Source organism: Meriones unguiculatus, chromosome 2 (genome assembly GCF_030254825.1).
Source record: "Meriones unguiculatus strain TT.TT164.6M chromosome 2, Bangor_MerUng_6.1, whole genome shotgun sequence".
In the NCBI taxonomy this organism is placed as follows: domain Eukaryota; kingdom Metazoa; phylum Chordata; class Mammalia; order Rodentia; family Muridae; genus Meriones; species Meriones unguiculatus.
The window spans coordinates 148,530,802-148,549,699 of NC_083350.1; the positions used below are offsets into that span (position 1 = coordinate 148,530,802).

The 18,898-nt window shown below is 38.9% G+C and overlaps 1 protein-coding gene across 2 annotated transcripts in view; it reads left to right on the top strand.

Annotated features, from left to right (window-relative positions):
• Positions 1–18,898, top strand: part of LOC110552044 (la-related protein 1B-like) — a 34,227-nt gene that overhangs the window by 13,907 nt on the left and 1,422 nt on the right. For both annotated transcript variants that reach the window (XM_021643065.2, XM_021643067.2), the window contains exons 2-8: positions 1,020–1,078; positions 1,579–1,638; positions 3,208–3,382; positions 5,562–5,702; positions 13,439–13,582; positions 14,013–14,178; positions 17,476–17,620. In XM_021643065.2, the coding sequence (XP_021498740.1) occupies positions 1,020–1,078; positions 1,579–1,638; positions 3,208–3,382; positions 5,562–5,702; positions 13,439–13,582; positions 14,013–14,178; positions 17,476–17,620 (890 nt within the window). The remainder of the gene's footprint in view (positions 1–1,019; positions 1,079–1,578; positions 1,639–3,207; positions 3,383–5,561; positions 5,703–13,438; positions 13,583–14,012; positions 14,179–17,475; positions 17,621–18,898) is intronic.

Below are 18,898 nucleotides of genomic sequence, written 5' to 3' on the forward strand. Positions count from 1 at the left end.
CAAAGTTGCTTTTGCTGATGGTGGTTCTGTTGTTTGTTTTCTTAAATATTTGTTTAATTTATGTGTATCAGTGCTTTGCCTATGTGTATATATGTGTACCGTGTGTGTGTAGTGTCCGGAGGTCAGAAGAGGGTGTTAGATTCCCTGGACCTGCATTTATAGATGGTTGTGAACCACCACGAAGGCAATAGAAACTGAACCCAGGTCCTTTGCATGGGCAACAAGTGCTTCTAACCACTGAGCCATCTTTCTAGCCTCTGGTAAAGGTGTTTTACAGCAACAGAATCCCTAACAGAGATACTGGGTGTAATCTATTAAGGCTGCCAAACCTGTTTGTTTCTTAGAAGTAGTTTAAAATCTTTCAACACTTTTTCTAAATGCTTCTTGGTGAACGTATCATATAGAATAATTTATCCTGTTACAAAGTGAGTTGAAGGCTGGAGCTGTAACTCAGAGGTAGAACACCTTGCTTTCCTATTTATGACATGCCAAAAATTAGGGAGAGAAAGACAAGACAGACAGAGAGAGAGAGAGAGAGAGAGCAAGAAAGTGGGTGGAGTAGAATTTTGCTAGAAGTTAAGGTTTTAGTTTTATTATATTTTACTAATAAAAAGATTGTTCTGTCAGTTTACTGTATTTTAGTAGTTTCTACTTTTCTTTCTTTGGTTTTTTTTTTTTTTTTTTTTTGAGACAAGGTTTCTCTATGTAGCTCCTGGAATTTGCTTTGTAGTCCAGGCTGGCCTTGAACGTAGAGATCCACTTGGCTCTGCCTCCCAAGTGCTGGGAGTAAAGGCTTGCTTGGGCCACCACTACCCAGCTAATATCTTACACTTTTAAAATGTGGGTAGCATTTGATTTGTGTATTACAGTTGATGACCTTCTAGGAATTTGAGTTCCAGAAACTTGGATTTTGTTGGGAGTGCTAACTATGCTAACTTGCTAAAATTGAAATTAATACTTATTTTGCTAAACTTATTAAATGAAATGGTTGTAAAAGCAATTTTGTATATTTTCTTTAGAGCTCAGTTCCCCAAAAATTATAAAAGCGGGAAAACTCAAGACAAAGAAATCCAACAAGGTATGCCTTTACAAGGAGTACTTTTTAACTGGTTTTGAAACAATCTGATTCTAATACCACTGAATTTTTACTTCAAAGTGGTTGAGAAATAGTTTAATTAACGGGCCAAGTCTGCATATAAGTAAATATAGGTGGTTTTAAATAATTACTGTTGCTTTATTTGGTTTTGTTGTTGCTTCTTTTCCCCTTGAGTTGAGATAAGATCTCCCTACATAGCCTTGGCTGGCCTGAAACTCAAGAGATTTACCTGCCTCTGCTTCCTGAATGCTGTGATCAAAGGCATGTGGCACTACATCTAACTTATTTCTTTTGCTGAGAAGGGGTCTCCTCATAGTCCAGCCTTTTGCACCCAGGGTTGATTTGAATTACTTTCAAATGATAAGATTGCTGGCATGTGCCACCATGCCTGGCTACAAAAAAATGCTTTTAGCAATTTTTTTTTCTGTTTAAAATAAAAAAAAAAAAAATCAGTTATAACACTTTATTTTATTACTTTTTAGGCTAGTGACTTCAGTGATATGGCAAACTGGCCAACACCAGGTGAAGTGGTGAACACAGGGGTAAGTGTGTATTTAAGTTTGTTTTAAAAAGAAAATTCTCATCTCAACATTATTTGCCGTGATTGGTGTATTTAAAGATGTGGCTCATCAGCAGCATTATTTTGACATGCACTATCCTTTGCTGCAAGTAGTATTAGTAATGAGTTCGGTGGTTTAACATTTACCCAGAGTGCACTTTATCTTTGATTTTTTTGTAATAATGATCACATATAAATTATGATAAATTAATTTTGCACTTTACATGTGTATATCTCTTGATAAGAAGATGATAAAAACTTGACAACTATCCTTTTTATAGTTTTACTCAATTAAAAGGTACTGCTTGTATTTACATTTTCCTACCTGGTTGTATCCCCAGAAGTTGGGGTAAGGTGTTTGTGTTGTTCTATGATTTTTTTTTTTTCCAAAAAAAATTACATTTTATTTTTTTAACTAAAGAAATTAGATTCATTCATTTAATGTAAGTATTTTGCCTGTAGGGGCACCATGTGCATACTTGGTGCCTGTGGAGGTCAGAAAGCCAGCCTGGGACTGAAGCAGAGCCTGGGTGAGAAGCAGAGCTGGGAACCTGACTCCAGTCCTCTAGAAAAGCAACATGTGCTCTCAACTGCTGAGCCATCTCTTCAGCCCCTAATTATCATTACTTTTGAGGAGGGGTTGCATTTTATTTTTTGACTCTGACTGTCCTAGAACTCACTCTGTTGACTAAGCTGCTCTCAAACTCAATGAGATCTACTTGCCTCTGCCGTCCAAGTGCTGGGATTAAAGGAGTGTATCACCATCCCAGCCTTAATGTGATAGGTTTTTATCTGAATATGCATGTAAGTCCATAACCACCACCAGAAAATGAGCTCTTCTCCTGCTTGTGAGTGTTGCAGTCTTCCCCACCGTCCACTGGTAACCTCTCTGCTCCTATGAACTGTTTGTACTTTCTGTGTATAGTAATATTATCTTGAGATTCCTCTATGTTGTACCGGTGATACATTTCAATTCATGGCTATAACTCTGTCCACTCACTTAATGGTGGTGGACTTTTGTACTATAAAAATTTGGATGGATATTTCTCTTTTTTTCTCCTCATAGTAGATAACTAGGAGAAGAATAATAAATATTTAGTGTTTTTAAGAAACTGCCAAGCTTTCACTCCCATTGGTGGTGTCTAAGAATTCTAGTTACTGGCCAGGCAGTGGTGGTACATGCCTTTAATTCCAGCAGGTAGAGTCAGGCTGATCTTTGTGAGTTTGAGGCCAGCCTGGTCTATAGAAGAATTCCAGTTACTTCACAGTCTCAATAACTCTTATTTTGGTTAGTTTTTAAAACTATCCATTGTAATAATGTGTGGTTAACTTGCATTTTTTTGACTAAGGATGGCAACATATTCATGTATGTTAGTGAAACTGGGGATCTAACCCAGCACCTTATATTTATAGTACTAGACAAGTGGCCCACCCTCTAGGTTTTTATTTTCTTTCTCATTGGTTTAACAAAATTTTTAGAATAGGTATATTGACTTTTATTGTAGTGAAATGTTAATAGAAATGAGAACACTTTTTTTTTTTTTTTCTGCAGTCTCAGAATGTTATCAGCCAAGGAAATAAGAAGCCACAAATTAGAAAAGAAAAAGAAGAGAAGATTGAAAAAAGAAGCAACAGTGAGAGCAAAGAGAACCGGGAAGCAAAACTAGATGGTCCTATTGAGAATGTCAGCGAGGATGAGGCTCAGTCAAGCAGCCAGCGGAAGAGAGGTCAGCTGGCCTGTGCCTTCATTTTAACTTGAAGTTTTTAGACTGCATGGTGATGAATTGCATAAGTTAGCTGCCCTCCTTGTCATCAGGTGTTTATGTTGTGATAAACCATCTGTAGTAGCAACTGATTTGGCCTGTTCGGTCTTCTGCCTCCGGTCCCCTCTTTCTTTCTTTTTTCCTTTCTTTTTTCCTTTCTTCCTTCCTTCCTTTCTTTCTTTCTTTCTTTCTTTCTTTCTTTCTTTCTTTCTTTCTTTCTTTCTTTCTTTCTTTCTTCCTTTCTTTCTTCCTTTCTTTTTTCCTTTCTTTCTTTCTTTCTTTCTTTCTTTCTTTCTTTCTCTCTTTCCTTCTTTCTTTCCTTTCTTTCTCTCTTTGCATTTAAACTCTGTACAAAAAACAAACTGGAGTGAAATCCTTATAGGTATTCCTTATAGGTATTTGTAGATGTGTCCTTGGAAAACATTGTTCTTTTAAATTTACATTGAAATTGCTGCCTGCATTTCTGAGAAAACTGATTTTCTAAGGGAAAAAAATAAGAACAGTTTTAGTCAGTGTTTTGAGAAGTTTTTGTTTATTTGTTTGTTGTAGCACTGAGTGGCCTGGAACTCACCTGTCTTTTGTCTCCTTAATACACATCTGTTTTAAAGATTTATTTTTACTTTTAATTATGTGCATGTATATGTGTGTGCCTGTGTGTATATTGTATGGTATGTGCATTTGGGCACAGTTACCCATGGAATTCAGAAGAGAGTATTTGATCCCTGGGATTGTAGGCAATTTTAAGTTTCCCAAGATGGGTGCTAGGAATGGAATTAGGTCCTCTGGAAAAACAGTTCATCTGAACTGAACTATTACCACTGAATGGTCTTTTCTCCAGCCCCAATTTTAGTCAAGGTTTTTCCTGAAAAGATTAAGTTATGAATGAAAAACTAATGTCCTAAATTTTTATTTTATTTTATTTTTTTCTGGACTCTTCATGGTTTAGGGACAAGCTTGGTAAAAGCCTATACTTAACCCATTCAGGGTTCTGAGCCTAGGATGAGCAGTAGGAGACATAGGAAAGGTTCATGTAACTTAAAATTAAGATTTTAAGGACCTTGGGAAGGCATTGAAGTGTTTACTCTGCAGAGGTGAAATGGCACATCAAGATACATGTCATGTAGTATTTGGTGCTTAACTTCTTTGTTGTCAGTACCAAATTTTCATATTCTAAGTACTTACAGGGTTTCTGTGTATAGTTCTGGCTGTCCTGGAGCTCACTATGTTGACCAAGTTGGCTAGTTCCAGGACTTGCAGAGCTACAGAGTGAGAACCTGTCTTGGAAAAACAAGAAAGAAAGGAAAAAGAAGGAAGGAAGGAGAAAAGAAATTAACAGCACTACAAATATTTTTTTTTTAATTGAAAGTCTTCATGTGTATCCCTAACAGAGTGGAACTTGAAATCCTTCAGCCCCAACCTCTCAGGTGCTAGAATTATAGGCAGGAGCCACTTTGTCCAGCTTCCTTCATCTTCATTGTGTCTGTAGCATCTGTAATATAATGTCTGTAAAGAAAATTGGACCAGAGAGGAAACATCTTATGCTTATTCCTCATAAACTTTGAGAAACCTCTTATTAGCAGTAATACAAATGATTACCTCAGTGTTCTGAAGCCATAGTCTCTGGTTTTGTTTTTATGTTTGTGTGTGTGTGTGTGTGTGTGTGTATGTATGTGTATGTGGTTTGTGTGTGCATGCACATGTGTGCATGTTCAGGCCAGTTGCTCTCAGTCTTGTTTATATGAGATGGTTTCTCTCACTGAACCTGGAGGTTCCCTGCCTCCCAGCCCTGAGTGTCAACATCAGAGGACTGGCTTTATGTGGGTGCTGGGGGTGGAACTCAGGACCTTTACTTGGCTAACAAGTGTGTTACTGGTGGACTCACCTTCCTAGGCCCTGGATATTGGTTTGATTGATTTTTTTTTTTTTTTTTTTTTTTATTTACTGGCTTTTCACTTGCTATTGAGAAATATTTGCACAACCTTAATTAAGGATCAGACTGTTAAGACAGAAAATTTTCTGTTGGTATTCTATAGATAATCCATTTAAGGACAGACTGAATAATTAAAATTTATTGCTTTTAGAATTGCAGAGCTTTAATAAAAATGTACATTATCTTGAAATGATTTTGTTTTGTTTCTTCAAGCTAATAAGCACAAATGGGTACCACTCCACTTAGATGATGTGAGACCAGACAGCCAGGAAAGACCTGGGTCCCGGAACAGCTCTAGATGTCAACCTGAAGCAAATAAACCAGCTCACAGTAATAGGAAAAGTGATTCACGAAGTAAGTGTCATTTCAAGAATGTCAGGAATTTGAAGGAACATAGCTTTAGTGCTTATCATTGGAACTGTATAGAGTAAGCTACAGACACATCTCTTTAACTCTGCATATCTTCAGAGGACATGTTTAAAAATAGTGTAAGTATGGCACTTAACAAGGCTGAATGTTAACACAGTGTAACTATCTATAACCTTAGACAGGTTTGGTTTTCATTTTTTATCATTCTTTTTTTTTTTTTCAAGACAGGGTTTCTCTGTGTAACAGTCCTGGCTGGCCTGGAACTTAACTGTGTAGAATGATTACATAGCCTCAAATTCAGAGAGATCCACCTGCCTCTGCCTCCCATATGCTGGGTTTCAAGGTAAGCACTGCCGCCACCACCTTGTTTAACTTTATACCTTGTTTTGTATTTTGAAACAGGATCTCTCTAGTTAGCTGGGCCAAGTCAGGCACTTATGTACCTAACCTTAGATTTTTGATCTTTCTGCCTCATCCTCCCAAGTGCTAGGATTACAGAGAGATGCCATCACTCTGGTTTTCTAGTCTTTGTTACAGTTCTCTGTCTCCCCATCTGGTCTGGCATTACACATTGCTTTTGTTGTTTTTCTTTTTCATCTCTGTGTTGCAGCATATTTGATCCCATTTTGAACTTCAAAATTGTGAACTGTAAAAACCCTGTCTCTTTAGTATGGTTGAGCCTTTAATCCAAGAACTTTCTGTTGTAAACCAGTGATTATGGTATGGTTCACCCAGCCCTAGCACACACCTTTAATCCAAGAGCTTTCCATACACAGGATTTAATAAAGTTAACCTACTAGCTCAGAGAGGCAGAGAAAGTAACCAACTAACCTTCCTTCTCAGCTCAGGTCTGGATGGAAAAAAATCCAAAAGGCTCACTACCTCAGCTGACAGCCCAGGAGCAAAAGGCCAAAGGCTTGCTAGGTCAAAGCCCAAAAAGCCAGGGAGCTGAGGTGCTAAAGCCAGAACTTGAGCTAGTAGCCCTTTCTTCTTTTCCAAGCTGAAATGATGATGTGCACAACAGATATTACATAAGATAGGTTTATTGGATGGAGATGGAGAGAGAGAGAGATGATGGGGGAGGGGAGGAGGTGCCCTGACAGAGAAAGGGGAGAAATCAGGAGAGAGCAATGAGCACAAGAGCAAGAGCAAGAGAGAGGGCAAAGGGACAGGGGCCTATTTATAGCTTCTGCACAGCTGAACTGTGCCAGCCAGGTATTTCTACCTGGTGGGCAATGCATGATGACATCATAGGTTACTAGGCAACCCAAAAGCAGGCTGCCTAAATACTAACATTCCTCTCTTTCTATAACTAAAAAATGAGGAGCTTGGGCTGCTTCTCATGTAAGGCAAGGTAAAGTATATAAATGTAGGTTTATTGGAAACAGCTCTTGGTTGCCATGCAAGGGTGAGAGAGAGTGTGTGTAATATGTTGTATTAGGCCATTAATATTTACTATTGATATATCTTTTAGTAAAGCTGTGGTTAATCCTAAACAGCTGACTAACCACACAGAGACTAGGATTTATTTAATTAACCTAGAACACAATGCTGGGCAATAGTTACTCAATCCTAAACCCCCAACCCTGCATAGTTTCTACCATTCAGATTTACCCATTATACTTGCTTTTAGTGATATCTTAGGTCATCTTAGGTCTGGTTCATTTCTCCACGTTGTTCCAATTTCTCTCCTCCAGCTTTTCCTCTTCCAGCTTCTGCTCCTCCTCCTCCCTCCTTCCCCCTTTCCTCCTGCTCCCTTCCTTTCCTCCGACTCTGAACCAGGATGTCCCACCCTATCCTTTCCATTGCTCAACATTGTGGCTGGTTGTTTTATTTGACAATTTAGAGAACAAATGGTGGCATGTTTACACAAACTTGGGACAGGTGATGCTTATCACAAAGCAATGACCAGATTGCAACCAGATAATGGGTGGGGGGAGAAATCAGCATTTGAATGAACAAGGGTTAAGGTGTATACATTCCAAAAGAACTTTATACCAACAGTAATAGAATCAAAATGTCCAGATTACATGGTGAGGAGGAGGGGAAGCCCCTGCTCTGAAAAGTTCAGGATAGAGGGTGGAGTTTGCCAGCTGTGCATAGCAGCAGATAGGGTATGAGGAATGCTGGGAGAACCTGAAGCACACCATTCCAGCCTTTTGTTTGAAAACTCTTTGTTTGAATGCTAATTGGATACTTAAAATACTATTCTGTACCAAAGCCCAAGAAGGTAGAAGCCACGCCCCAAAGCTGAGGTGGGAGCACATCCTAAACCCTTTCTGGCTGATGGCTTACAGGACAATACAGATTTTGTGTGTGTTTTTTTTTGTTTTGTTTTGTTTTGTTTTTTGTTTGTTTTGTTTTTTTGTTGTTGTTGTTTTAAATAGGCCCTGGACTCCAAGAGTGTTGGGGAGAAGATAGTTGAAGGTCTTTTGTTTCTTTTTGTTAATTTCAAAAGACTGGGTCTCATAGCACAGGCTGGCCCTGAACTTTCTGTGTTGAAGAGGATGACCTTGACTTTCTGATCCTCTCCCCCTACCCCCACACCCCCAGCTTCCCAAGTGCATGCCCCTCAGTTTGAGATCGGGTGCCTGCCAGCCTTTTGTTAATAATAAGTAAATAATGGGTGGAGATTCTCTTCTAGGTTCGTCCTGCTGACACCTTGGGTGCTGTAGGGAGATCAAAATGCTGAAATGCTGGCCAAGTCCAGGAAGAACAGGCTGTTTGATGCTGTCCAGAGTCTGTAAGAACATCCATGGCTGGGAGGGGAAGTGCAGGTCTGGCTTGATGCAGTCTGTGAGGTTAGACTAGAACACTTGTGTAGCTGCTTTGGTGTTGTGGATGTAGGAAACACAGGGGTCTGGCAGTATACTGGGACATATATATAAGCAGAAGACAAAGTTAAGTAGGTTATGGAGGAAATTTTGGTGTAAGTTTAAAACTTTTGGGAGAGCAAACAGAGGTGGAAGAGACTTAAACATGGGAACCTCCATTTACCCAGTCATTGGCAGTAATTAAAAAGGTTTTGCTTTGGATCTGTCATCTAAGGAAATTGAGGCCACATTTGTTTGCAGAGGTGTGTAAGCTTAGAGGCCCTTAAAGCAGGCGCTAGGTGTAGGAATCTGGAAGAACGGACGAATGGACTATTCCCATTGGGCAGCTAGGAGTCAGTGACCTATCAAGGCATCCCAAGAGCAAGGTTTGACTCAGTGAGTAGATTAGTATGGTACAATCTATTCCAACAGCTCGACAGCATTGGCCAGAGAGCAAGGGCACAGTTGCTGTAGCAGACACAGTTTACCTAGCTAGGATTTTGTAGAGAGAAGGGGAGGGAGTGAAACCATGCTGGTAAAAGAAATCTTTTTCTCCCAAGGGAGAAAAAGGTTTTAAATAAAGGGTTTGGATGTAGTTCAAAGAGTGGTAGGAAGCATTTACCCCAACCAGAAGTGAAGATTCACCAGTTAGCCTGTGTTGGATGTAGGAATATAGCAATTGAGTAGCCAAGAAAGGGGAGTCCCAAAACCAAGGAAAGGGGAAGAATCCCATACTCTGAGATAGGTAATAGGTGCAGTACTTATCAGGAGATCAACTGACCTGAGAGGTGGATTCAGGTGGATTTCCTGCAGCTTACAAGAATTACTTTTAAGTTTTACAAAGGAGATAAAAACTTTAGACATGTTAGCACACAATTATAATTTTCAGTGAAATGTACATTATGGAAAAAGGCAGTAGACATACACGTTTGTGTTAACAGCATAAACATTCTTTAAGATGAGCTCTGATGTTAGGATTGTGCGGCAGGAGCTATATGGCAGGTTCATAAATCACGTCACGTGACTGGTTCCATGTGGGAGGTTTTATTGGGGGAAGGGGTCTCACAGAGACCATCTCTAGGTAAGGTAGGAGAGAGAGAGAGAAAGGATGAGTCCTCTCATGTGACCCAGCACATGTGCAGGTGTTTGCTGGTGGTGGCGTGTGGCCTCACAGATGCCTTATGTCCCATTTGTCAGGTCCCCCAGGGGCTGGCTGTAGAGATGCCTGCTTATGGATCCCAACACAGGCTGTGTTAAATACCCCTCAACTCGAAGTCCTTCCTCCTGTTTAATCCTTGACAGCTAGTTTCTTGCTCAGCATCTTGACCTAGGATTGACTTATTAAGTCCTGTGTATGGAAAGCTCTTAGATTAAAGATTCATGCTAGGGCTCAACCACACCAAAGAAAGAGGGGTTTTACAGTTCACAATTTTGGGGTTCACAATGGGATCAAATAGTCTGCAACATCTCCATCATTGTCTTTAATAGTTCTTTTGCTTTGTCTTTCCTGACATTGATTTTTTTTAAGATAATATGTGATGATGAATTATGGAATTAGTTAGGGACCTTTTCTAATACTAGCTCTAGTTCCCAAATAATTGACAGAGACCTATTAAATTTATCCACCAAGCTTTAAGCTCTATACCTGGGTAGATAGCCACCTATTTTAACCCAGTTATGCTAGTCTGGCTGCCTCAGCCATGTGACCTTTTACTTGCAATCTCAGTCTTACCTTGACCTTCTGCTGTAACTCTCTGTCTTCATGGGGAACTCCTGCTTGTCCTCCTCCTGGCCACTTCACTAGGATAGGAAGTGCATCCTTCCTATTCCTCTGCCCAGTCATTGGCTCTCCAGCATTGTTTACACAACATTCATACAGTAGACTCTTCATAGAAGTGATAATGCCCACATTTACAACCAGATCTGGGGGTGGGGAGCATAGAAAACAGTATCTGAATACATGGTACACAAGACATCCCCCAACATATTACTGTGGTTTTTGGAACAGGGTTTCTCTGTGTACCTCATTCTGTCTGGAACTCATTATATAGTCCAGGCTGGCCTTGAATTCAGGGATTGGTCAGCTTCTGCCTCCAGTTAAAGTGCTGGAATTAAAGGCATGTACCACACTACTCCCTGTAAGGTAAAGGAATTATTTTAAACAGATACACTTTACTTTGGGTTTGTTTTGGGTCATGTTTACTTATGATTGATTTTGAATTACTAATTTTTACTAGGAATACCTTATTATTTTTTTCTTTTTAATTTTTTTTTTCTTTAAGGCAGAGTCTCTGTATAGACCAGAGATCCACCTTCCTCTTCTGTTTCCCAGTTGTTGGGAATAAAAATGTGCACCACAGTGCCTGGCATCTACATACTTTCTAAAATGACATTTATGTTTAAATCACATCAGACTTTTTATGAGTTCATTATGGTATGGTATAAAATAAGCCCTATGTTGGTTAAAGGAAAGAGTACTTGGTTTATCTACTTTAGATATGATATCACTGGGTATTGTTGCCCAGACTGGCCTAGAACTCAAAATCCTCCTACTTCAGCCTTTCAATATCTAGAATTGTAAATGTGTGCAACCATTTTTTAGCAAGAATATTTTACGGTCTGGAGAGATAATTCAGTGCTTAAAATGCTCATTGCTCCTGAAGAACACCAGTCCCAGCACCCACATAGCAGCACACACCCACCTGTAACCAGTTCCAAGGATCCAGGGGCCTCTTCTAGCATCTGTGGGCTCTTCTACACATGTGGTAGACATAAATCCATGCATAAACAGACACATATATTACAAAGAAATGTAAGTTGTCATTGAGGATAGAGTTATAGGGCATCGGCTCTCAGTAAGGAGATAATGTTAGATGGCGTTACTGAGGAATGAATAGATGCTATGGGGGCTGCCTAATGAGCAGAAGTGATATGTGATGTGAAACATCTGAATAGCACACAGGGTAGTTACATATCACCCTCCTCTAACCAGCATCAAAAAGATGAGGTTGAAAATCTTCGTTCTTGATGCAGGCAGTGGTGGTCCATGCCCTTAATCCCAGCAGCACTCAGGAAGTAGAGGCAGACAGATCTCTTGAGTTTGAGGCAAGCATCTGGTCTACAGAGTTTCAGGATAACCAAAGAGGAAACCCTATCTCAAAAAAAGCAAGAATGAAAAGAAAAGGAAATCCTTGTTGCTAATATTTGTTTGTTTACATAAATATTGGATTTCTCCAAATTAGTTTTTTTTATTCTGGTAATTTCTTTTTTTAAATTTTTAAAAATTCCTTATTAATTACACTTTATTCACTTTGTATCCCCCCTGTGGTTTCCTCCCCCTTCTGCACACATGCCCCTCCCCAAGTCCACTGATAGGGGAGGTCTTCTTTTCCTTCCTTCTGATCCTAGTCAATTAGGTCTCATCAGAAGTGGCTGCATTGTCTTCCTCTGTGGCCTGGTAATGCTGCTCCACACTCAGGGGGAGGTAATCAAAGAGCAGGCCAATCAGTTCATGTCAGAGACAGTCCCTGTTCCTATTACTAAGGAACCCACTTGGATACTGAACTGCCATGGGCCACATTTGTCCAAATTAGTTTTTAAAGTTGATATTTTCATTGTCACTAACAGCATACCATATCCTGTCTGATCTTCTGTCATGATCAGAATTTTAGCTGATAGCATAGCTTGTTGTGGAGTGCTAAGCTATCATGCAAAATGCTCTATATTACCAAAAGAACAAAACAAAATTGATATCACAGGACTTTAAAATGCCTATCAGACTGGAGACATGACTTGTTCCTCAGGGTCAATCAGATGGAGCATCATTCTTTAAATATATTTATTATGCATACACTGTTCTGCTTGTATGTGGGCTTGCATGCCAGAAGAGAGCACCGAATTTCACTATAGATGGTTATGAGCCACCATGTGGTTTCTGGGAATTGAACTCAGGATCTTTGGAAGAACAGCCAATGCTCTTATCCCTAGTCCCGGATCATATTTTATGTTCATTTACTACTAGTATGTCTGTGTTATGCCTGTTAGCAGTTTTTTCATTCATGTTAAATATTTTATGTTTGCATAAGAGATACTGGTGGTAGAGTGTGTGTTATACAGTTCTCGTGTGTCTTCTTTATCTGGATTTTTAAAATGTGCTTTCAGTTTCTCTTTTCTTTAAAACACATACCTTCTATTTCCATGTTTTTTGGAAATTGTATTTTTAGAGGAGTTTTACATGTAAATTCAGTAGCCATGGGGCAGTGTGAATATGCGTGTAGCAGCACATTCTTAGCAGAGGACCTCTTTGTCTTTCTAGTGTATTATTTACTTACTATAGAATGTTGTTTATATGGCCAGTACATTCCTTACCCCCACCCATTTTTTATGTCAAAGATATTAACGGTCACCTTGGATTTCTTCCTGTGTTTGAAGACAGCCCAACCACTACTCTCAACTAGTTAATATAGAAGTGAGAGAGGGTGTGGTGGCTCCTGCCTAATAATGCCAGCACTCTGGAAAGTTTAGGCAAAAAGATCTAAGAGTTCAAGGCCAGCCTGGGCTACCAAGTTAGAGTCTATTTCAAAAACCTCCAAAGGGGAGCCAGGCCTGGTGTTTATAAGTAATGCTTGTCTTGAATCCCATCACTTGAAAGGTAACCGCAGACATATTTCTGAATTTAGTGCCAGCCCCAGCTACATAGTGATACTTTCTCTGAAAAAAACTATCCAAAGAAAGGTGGGTAGGGGATTAATATAATCAAAATACATTGTATACAGATATGAAATTATCAAAAAATAAATAAAAGATACCAAAGAGAAAAAATGGGGGAGGGTAGTTATTATGTTTTCATAAAGATAATTGTATTATTTTAATCACAAATTTGAATGTATTAAATATTTTTATTTTAAGGTTGGAGACGGGATAGAGAAAAGAGAGATGATCAAGATGAAGTATCCAGTGTGAGAAGTGAGGGTGGTACCATCCGAGGTTCCGCTAGAGGCCGGGGAAGAGGCCGTGGCCGGGGAAGAGGCCGAGGTCGAGGAAACCCTAGATGTATGACACAAGATTCTTTTTTTCCTTTGTTAAATTAGATAAGCTTTGAAAAAAAAAGTTAACAAATGTCCTCATTTTTCATATTACCCTGTATTATGTTAATTTTTTTACATTTTTAGTTATGTATGTGTTACATGTGTGTTTAGGACAGTGTGCTATGCTGTGCATGTGGAAATCAGAGGACAAATTGCAGAAGTTGGTTCTTTCTACTATGTGTGACCTGAGGACTGTACTCAGGGTGTTAGGCTTGGTGACCTGCTAAGCCATCTCACTGACCTTTCATGATGTTTCAGCTAATTATTTTAGTTTGGCTGTAAATTCAGTTTTGTGTTTGAAGTTCTTTATTTTGGATTTCTCTTCATGATTACTGCTTACTTTTTTTATTTTTATTTTTTTAACTGTGGTCACCTTTCTCTTACTTTGTGTCTAGTGAACTTTGATTATTCATATGGTTATCGAGAGCCAGGGGAAAGGACTGATCAGCCGTTTCCCACAGAACTTAGCACCAGCATGATGTATTACTATGATGATGGCACAGGTGTGCAGGTGTATCCTGTGGAAGAAACACTGCTTAAAGAGTACATTAAGCGCCAAATGTAAGTAGATGTCAGGCAAAGGCAGAGGATGGTATAGTCTATTTCTGTAGCAAATTTATGTCTATTTTATCACATATTCAAAGCTGAAATAGTAAAAATTAGAGAATGAGAATATTGTTTTGGTTTTTTTCTAGGAGAATGACAAAATAGGTATTTACAAATTTTTGTCTTTGTTCATGTTCCTGTCATTCTCCTGTAAGACTATAAAACTTCTGCATATTATTTTAAATTAAGGAAAATGTTTCTTATTTGCAAATAGACGTTTATATGAAAATTTGTAAACGAGTTGGTATGATGGTGCATGCCTGTAACTCCAGCACTACACTAGGATGGCTAAAGCAGGATTGCTGTGAGTTCAAAGCTAGCTGAAGATGCAGCACAAAACCCTGTCTCAAAAAGCAAAACAGATATGAAAAATAACAATAATAAAAATACTTGTAAATGATTAAAATAGTGCCTGATGTTTTAAATTTTTTCATAGGAATTGATTGCTTCATTAAATGTTTTTATCCTTTTTTAGATTTTTTTTTAAAGATAATATTTAGATAGTGTTCTGCCTGCATGTATATCAGAAGAGGGCACCAGATCTCACTGTAGATGGTTGTGAGCCACCATGTGGTTGCTGGGAATTGAACTCGGGACATCTGGAAGAGTAGCCAGTGCTCTTAACCTCTGAGCCATCTCTCTAGCCCTTGTTTTATTATTATTTTTTTAAATCTTTTAAGCTCTTATTTCTTCATGATATCTATTAAAGGAGACTGTTTTAGTTCAGACCTTACTTCTCCATAAGATCTACTAACCCTTTTGCTTATTTGGATGGTATGTTTATATAATGGAAATCATAAAAAATATAAAACAAATCTTAAAACAACCTTCCCAAGTGATTTGTGTAACCAATTGGGTAAAATCTTAATTATTTTTCTACTTTGCATAACAAAGAAAATGGTTTATTTTTGAGAGGGCACAAGCATTTTAAAAAAACAACCATTTTTATAAAAAAAAAAAGAACCTGAATCCCTCTCTGTGACTAGTAATTAATTTTTTCATTGGTCATCTTGATGCCTGTGATTGCCTCGATGGTAGATGTGATGTACTCTCAGAGCAACTTGCTTATTTGTTCTTTGTTACAGTTGGGCACAAGACTGAGAAAAGGGTCCTTTTTATGGCCAGAAAGTGCCTGTCACCTTCATGCCATTATTCGTGTCTTCTTTTGTAACTCTTACTGCTAGCTCCCTCCTGAGACCTGACAGTGAGCATGCAACTCCATGTCAGGATAATCACCCTCTGCTGTGTTCATGTCAGTGAGGTGGGAGCAGAGCTACTCCCTTGTTGACAGTTTCTGCTCATGCACTATAGAATGCAGAGCTGCTCAGGTAGGACATATAGGACACTGAGAAAAATGTCAGACATTGAACATGACCCCTTTGAGTTGTTTCAGTGGCATGGTTTTTGGCAAACATCCATGGAGTGTCGAGTGTCGCTTAGAGAAGCCGGTTCACACTCTGCTCACTGGAGTTGTGGCTTTGAGAAGTTGTGCTTTAGACTGTGTCATGCTGTTTCTGTTCCTTAGGGAGGTGATGGATTAGGCTTTGCATTTGCCTTTAAGTTTTCATTGTACCCTGTACTAATTATTTTACTAGTACTACACTCTAACCAACTGAGCTAACTAGGTAGCTGAAAATTATATTTTAAAGTAAGATGCTTCACTATTTCTAATGGGTAGTCTCAGTCACTTCAAATGAAAATTTTATATCAGTAATTTTTTGTGTAAGAACATTTAAGTTTTAGATTTTTATTTTTCATTTTGAGATAGGCACTCATGGAGCCCAGGCTTGCCCTGATTCCTCCTGCCTCACCACACTGGTTTAAACTTCTACTGTGATTATTTCTTTTTGGGACAGTCTTCTCATTCAGATTTACAGATTAGTGTGTTTGTAACCCAACATAGACCGTAGCTAATAGTGATTTGTGGATTTACTTAATAGTTGGGTCTTCACAGTGGATTACCTTTAAAGGGAAGCTTATTATTGATTTAGGAATCTGCATCTAAGTACAGTTTAAGCTTATGACTACATCAGATATCTAGTGTATTGTCCCAGGTTTTGTAATATGAGACATTTCAAGATTTTGAGGCACCTGATTAGGCAAATGAGAATGTGTGACTTTAATTTTTTTTACTGTTTAAGAGTAAATGATTGAATAGTGTTGCTGAGTTCTCTATGAGAACTTTGAACTTTTGACTGATAAATATTACACAGGACAGAGTTAGATGTCTTTTTTGTTTTGTTTTGTTTAGGGTTTATCTGTGTAGTCCCTGCTGGCCTGGAGCTCTGTAGACCATGGAGATTCCACCTGCTTCAGCCACCTGAGCCTTGGGATTAAATAAAGGCGCATGCCATTCCGTACGCCTGGCTTTAGATCTCTTATGTTTTTAAAGTAGGGTAAATCTGCCCCTTTCTACAAGTGAAATGTTACTTCAAAACACTTGTTGATATTTAGAAGTGCTTAGTTTTTCAAGGTTAGAATTTGTCCTAAGTAGTTCAAGGTTTACCTAGTAATGGAGTTTTACATTGAGAAATGTGAAATTGTGTGTTTTCTCCTGCCTTGCTGCCTCTTAAAACTTTTTCTGGGAGTGGGAAGCTGTAGGATTTCCAGCTGTAGTGTCACCATGAGTTTCTCTTTATCCCAACTGGGATCCTGTCTTTGTTTGTTTGTTTTGGTATTTTTGAGACAGGGTTTCTCTGTGTAGCCTTGGCTATTCTGGACTCACTTTGTACACCAGGCTGGCCTTGAACTGCCTCTGCCTCCCTGAGTGCTCGGATTAAAGGCGTGCACCACCATGCCAGGCTTGTAATGAAATCTTTGTGGGAGTGACTCATTGGAAGGTTCAGGCCTGGGTTTTCATTTTCATTTACCCAGCATATATATATATATATATATATATATATATATATATATATATATATGGTTAGATTTGTTGACTGGATTCCAAACAATATAAACAAATGGATTTTAAAATTAGCTTTTAATTTATTAGACTTAGGTGAAGTTATTCTATATAGTGTTAATTTTTAATCAATATTCTAAGTTTCTGTTTGTGTGTAAAAGAAATTATTAATTGAGCAGGGTTTTGCTTGGTCTCATTCATATTTGCCTGTTGCTTTGTTGTATTCCATGTTATAGTTTGCCTAACCTGTAAGATAGTATTATTAACCAGAGAAGATTTTTTGGTAGCAGTTGTTGTACAGCTCTGTGTTGCCAAATGAGTAGATGAACTCATGTCCTCTCCTTTCTTAGTGAGTATTATTTCAGCATAGAGAATTTGGAGCGGGACTTCTTTCTTCGAAGAAAGATGGATGAACAGGGATTTCTGCCCATTTCCCTGATTGCTGGTTTTCACCGTGTGCAGGCTCTCACCACAAACCTTAATCTCATCTTGGAGGTAAATATTGTTGAAAAAAGAATTTAAGTTATATTCAATTTTCAAAGAACCTAAACTGCCCTAAAAATAGGGTTTAAAAAAAAGGTGTACTGCTCAGTGGTAGAATATCTGGCCAGTGTACATGCAGTCCTGGGTTTATCTATATGAATATCCAAAAACAAGCTGGCCCAGGGGGGATGGCAGAGACTATACATCAACCAAAGACCATGCATGGAAAGGACCTAGACCTCCTGCTCCGATGTAGCCCATAGACAGCTCAGTCTCCATGTGGGTTCCTAGTAAGGGGAGAAAAGACAGTCTCCGACATGAGCTCAGTTGCCTGCTCCTTGATCACTTCTTCCTGGTAGGGCAACCTAGCCAGCTCATAGAGAAAGAGGATCCAGGCAGTTCTGATGGGACCTGATAGGCTAGGGTCAGATAGTAGGGGAAGAGGACTTCCCCTATCAGAGAGCTAGGAAAGTGGGATAAGGAAGAGGGGGAGGGTGGACCAGGAAGAGATGAGGGAAGGGCTACAACTGGGATACAAAGCAAATAAATTGTAAATAATAATTTTTTTATGTCTTAAAAAAAAAAGGAAAGAAAAAAGTGGGCTGTTGAAATGCGTCCATGTAAGGGTGCTTGCTATTAACTTTGAAGACCTGTGTCCTTTCCATGGAACCCACATGATGAAGAAGAGAACTGACTTCTACAAGTTGTTCTCTGACTCCTCATGTTCACCATGGCATATGCAAGGGTAGTGATCCTGCCATCCCACCCTCCTTAGTGTTCAAATTATAGGCATGTACCATCATGCCTATCTTCCATAATTTTTCAGAAGGCATGAATAGTGAATATTTCATTTCTTTTAAGTTTGATTTCCCCTGTTCATTTTCTAAAGACAGAATATAAAGCCTTGTATGTGGTACCACATAGTGATACTATAGGCTGTTTTCTACATAGGGAATAAATTCCACAGGGTCTGTAACAAACAGTTTTTGTCTCATCTTTGGTTAGTAATCAGTCAGTTGTTTTCTTGTTAACTATCAGTGTGGTTTCTTTTTTATACATTCATCTTGAGATAGGGTCTTGTATAGCCCAGATTTGCCTCTACCACCCAAGTGCTGAGATTGCAGGCATGCTTTACCATACAAGACTTTTCTTAGGTACTTGCGCTATAACCCAGGACATGTGTCATGTTAGGAAAGCAGCACTCTAGCAAGTGAGTTACAGCTTCAGCCTTCTTTATTCACTGGAATTAGAGATGGGATTTTTAAATCCCATGGACTTAGTTTTGTAGAC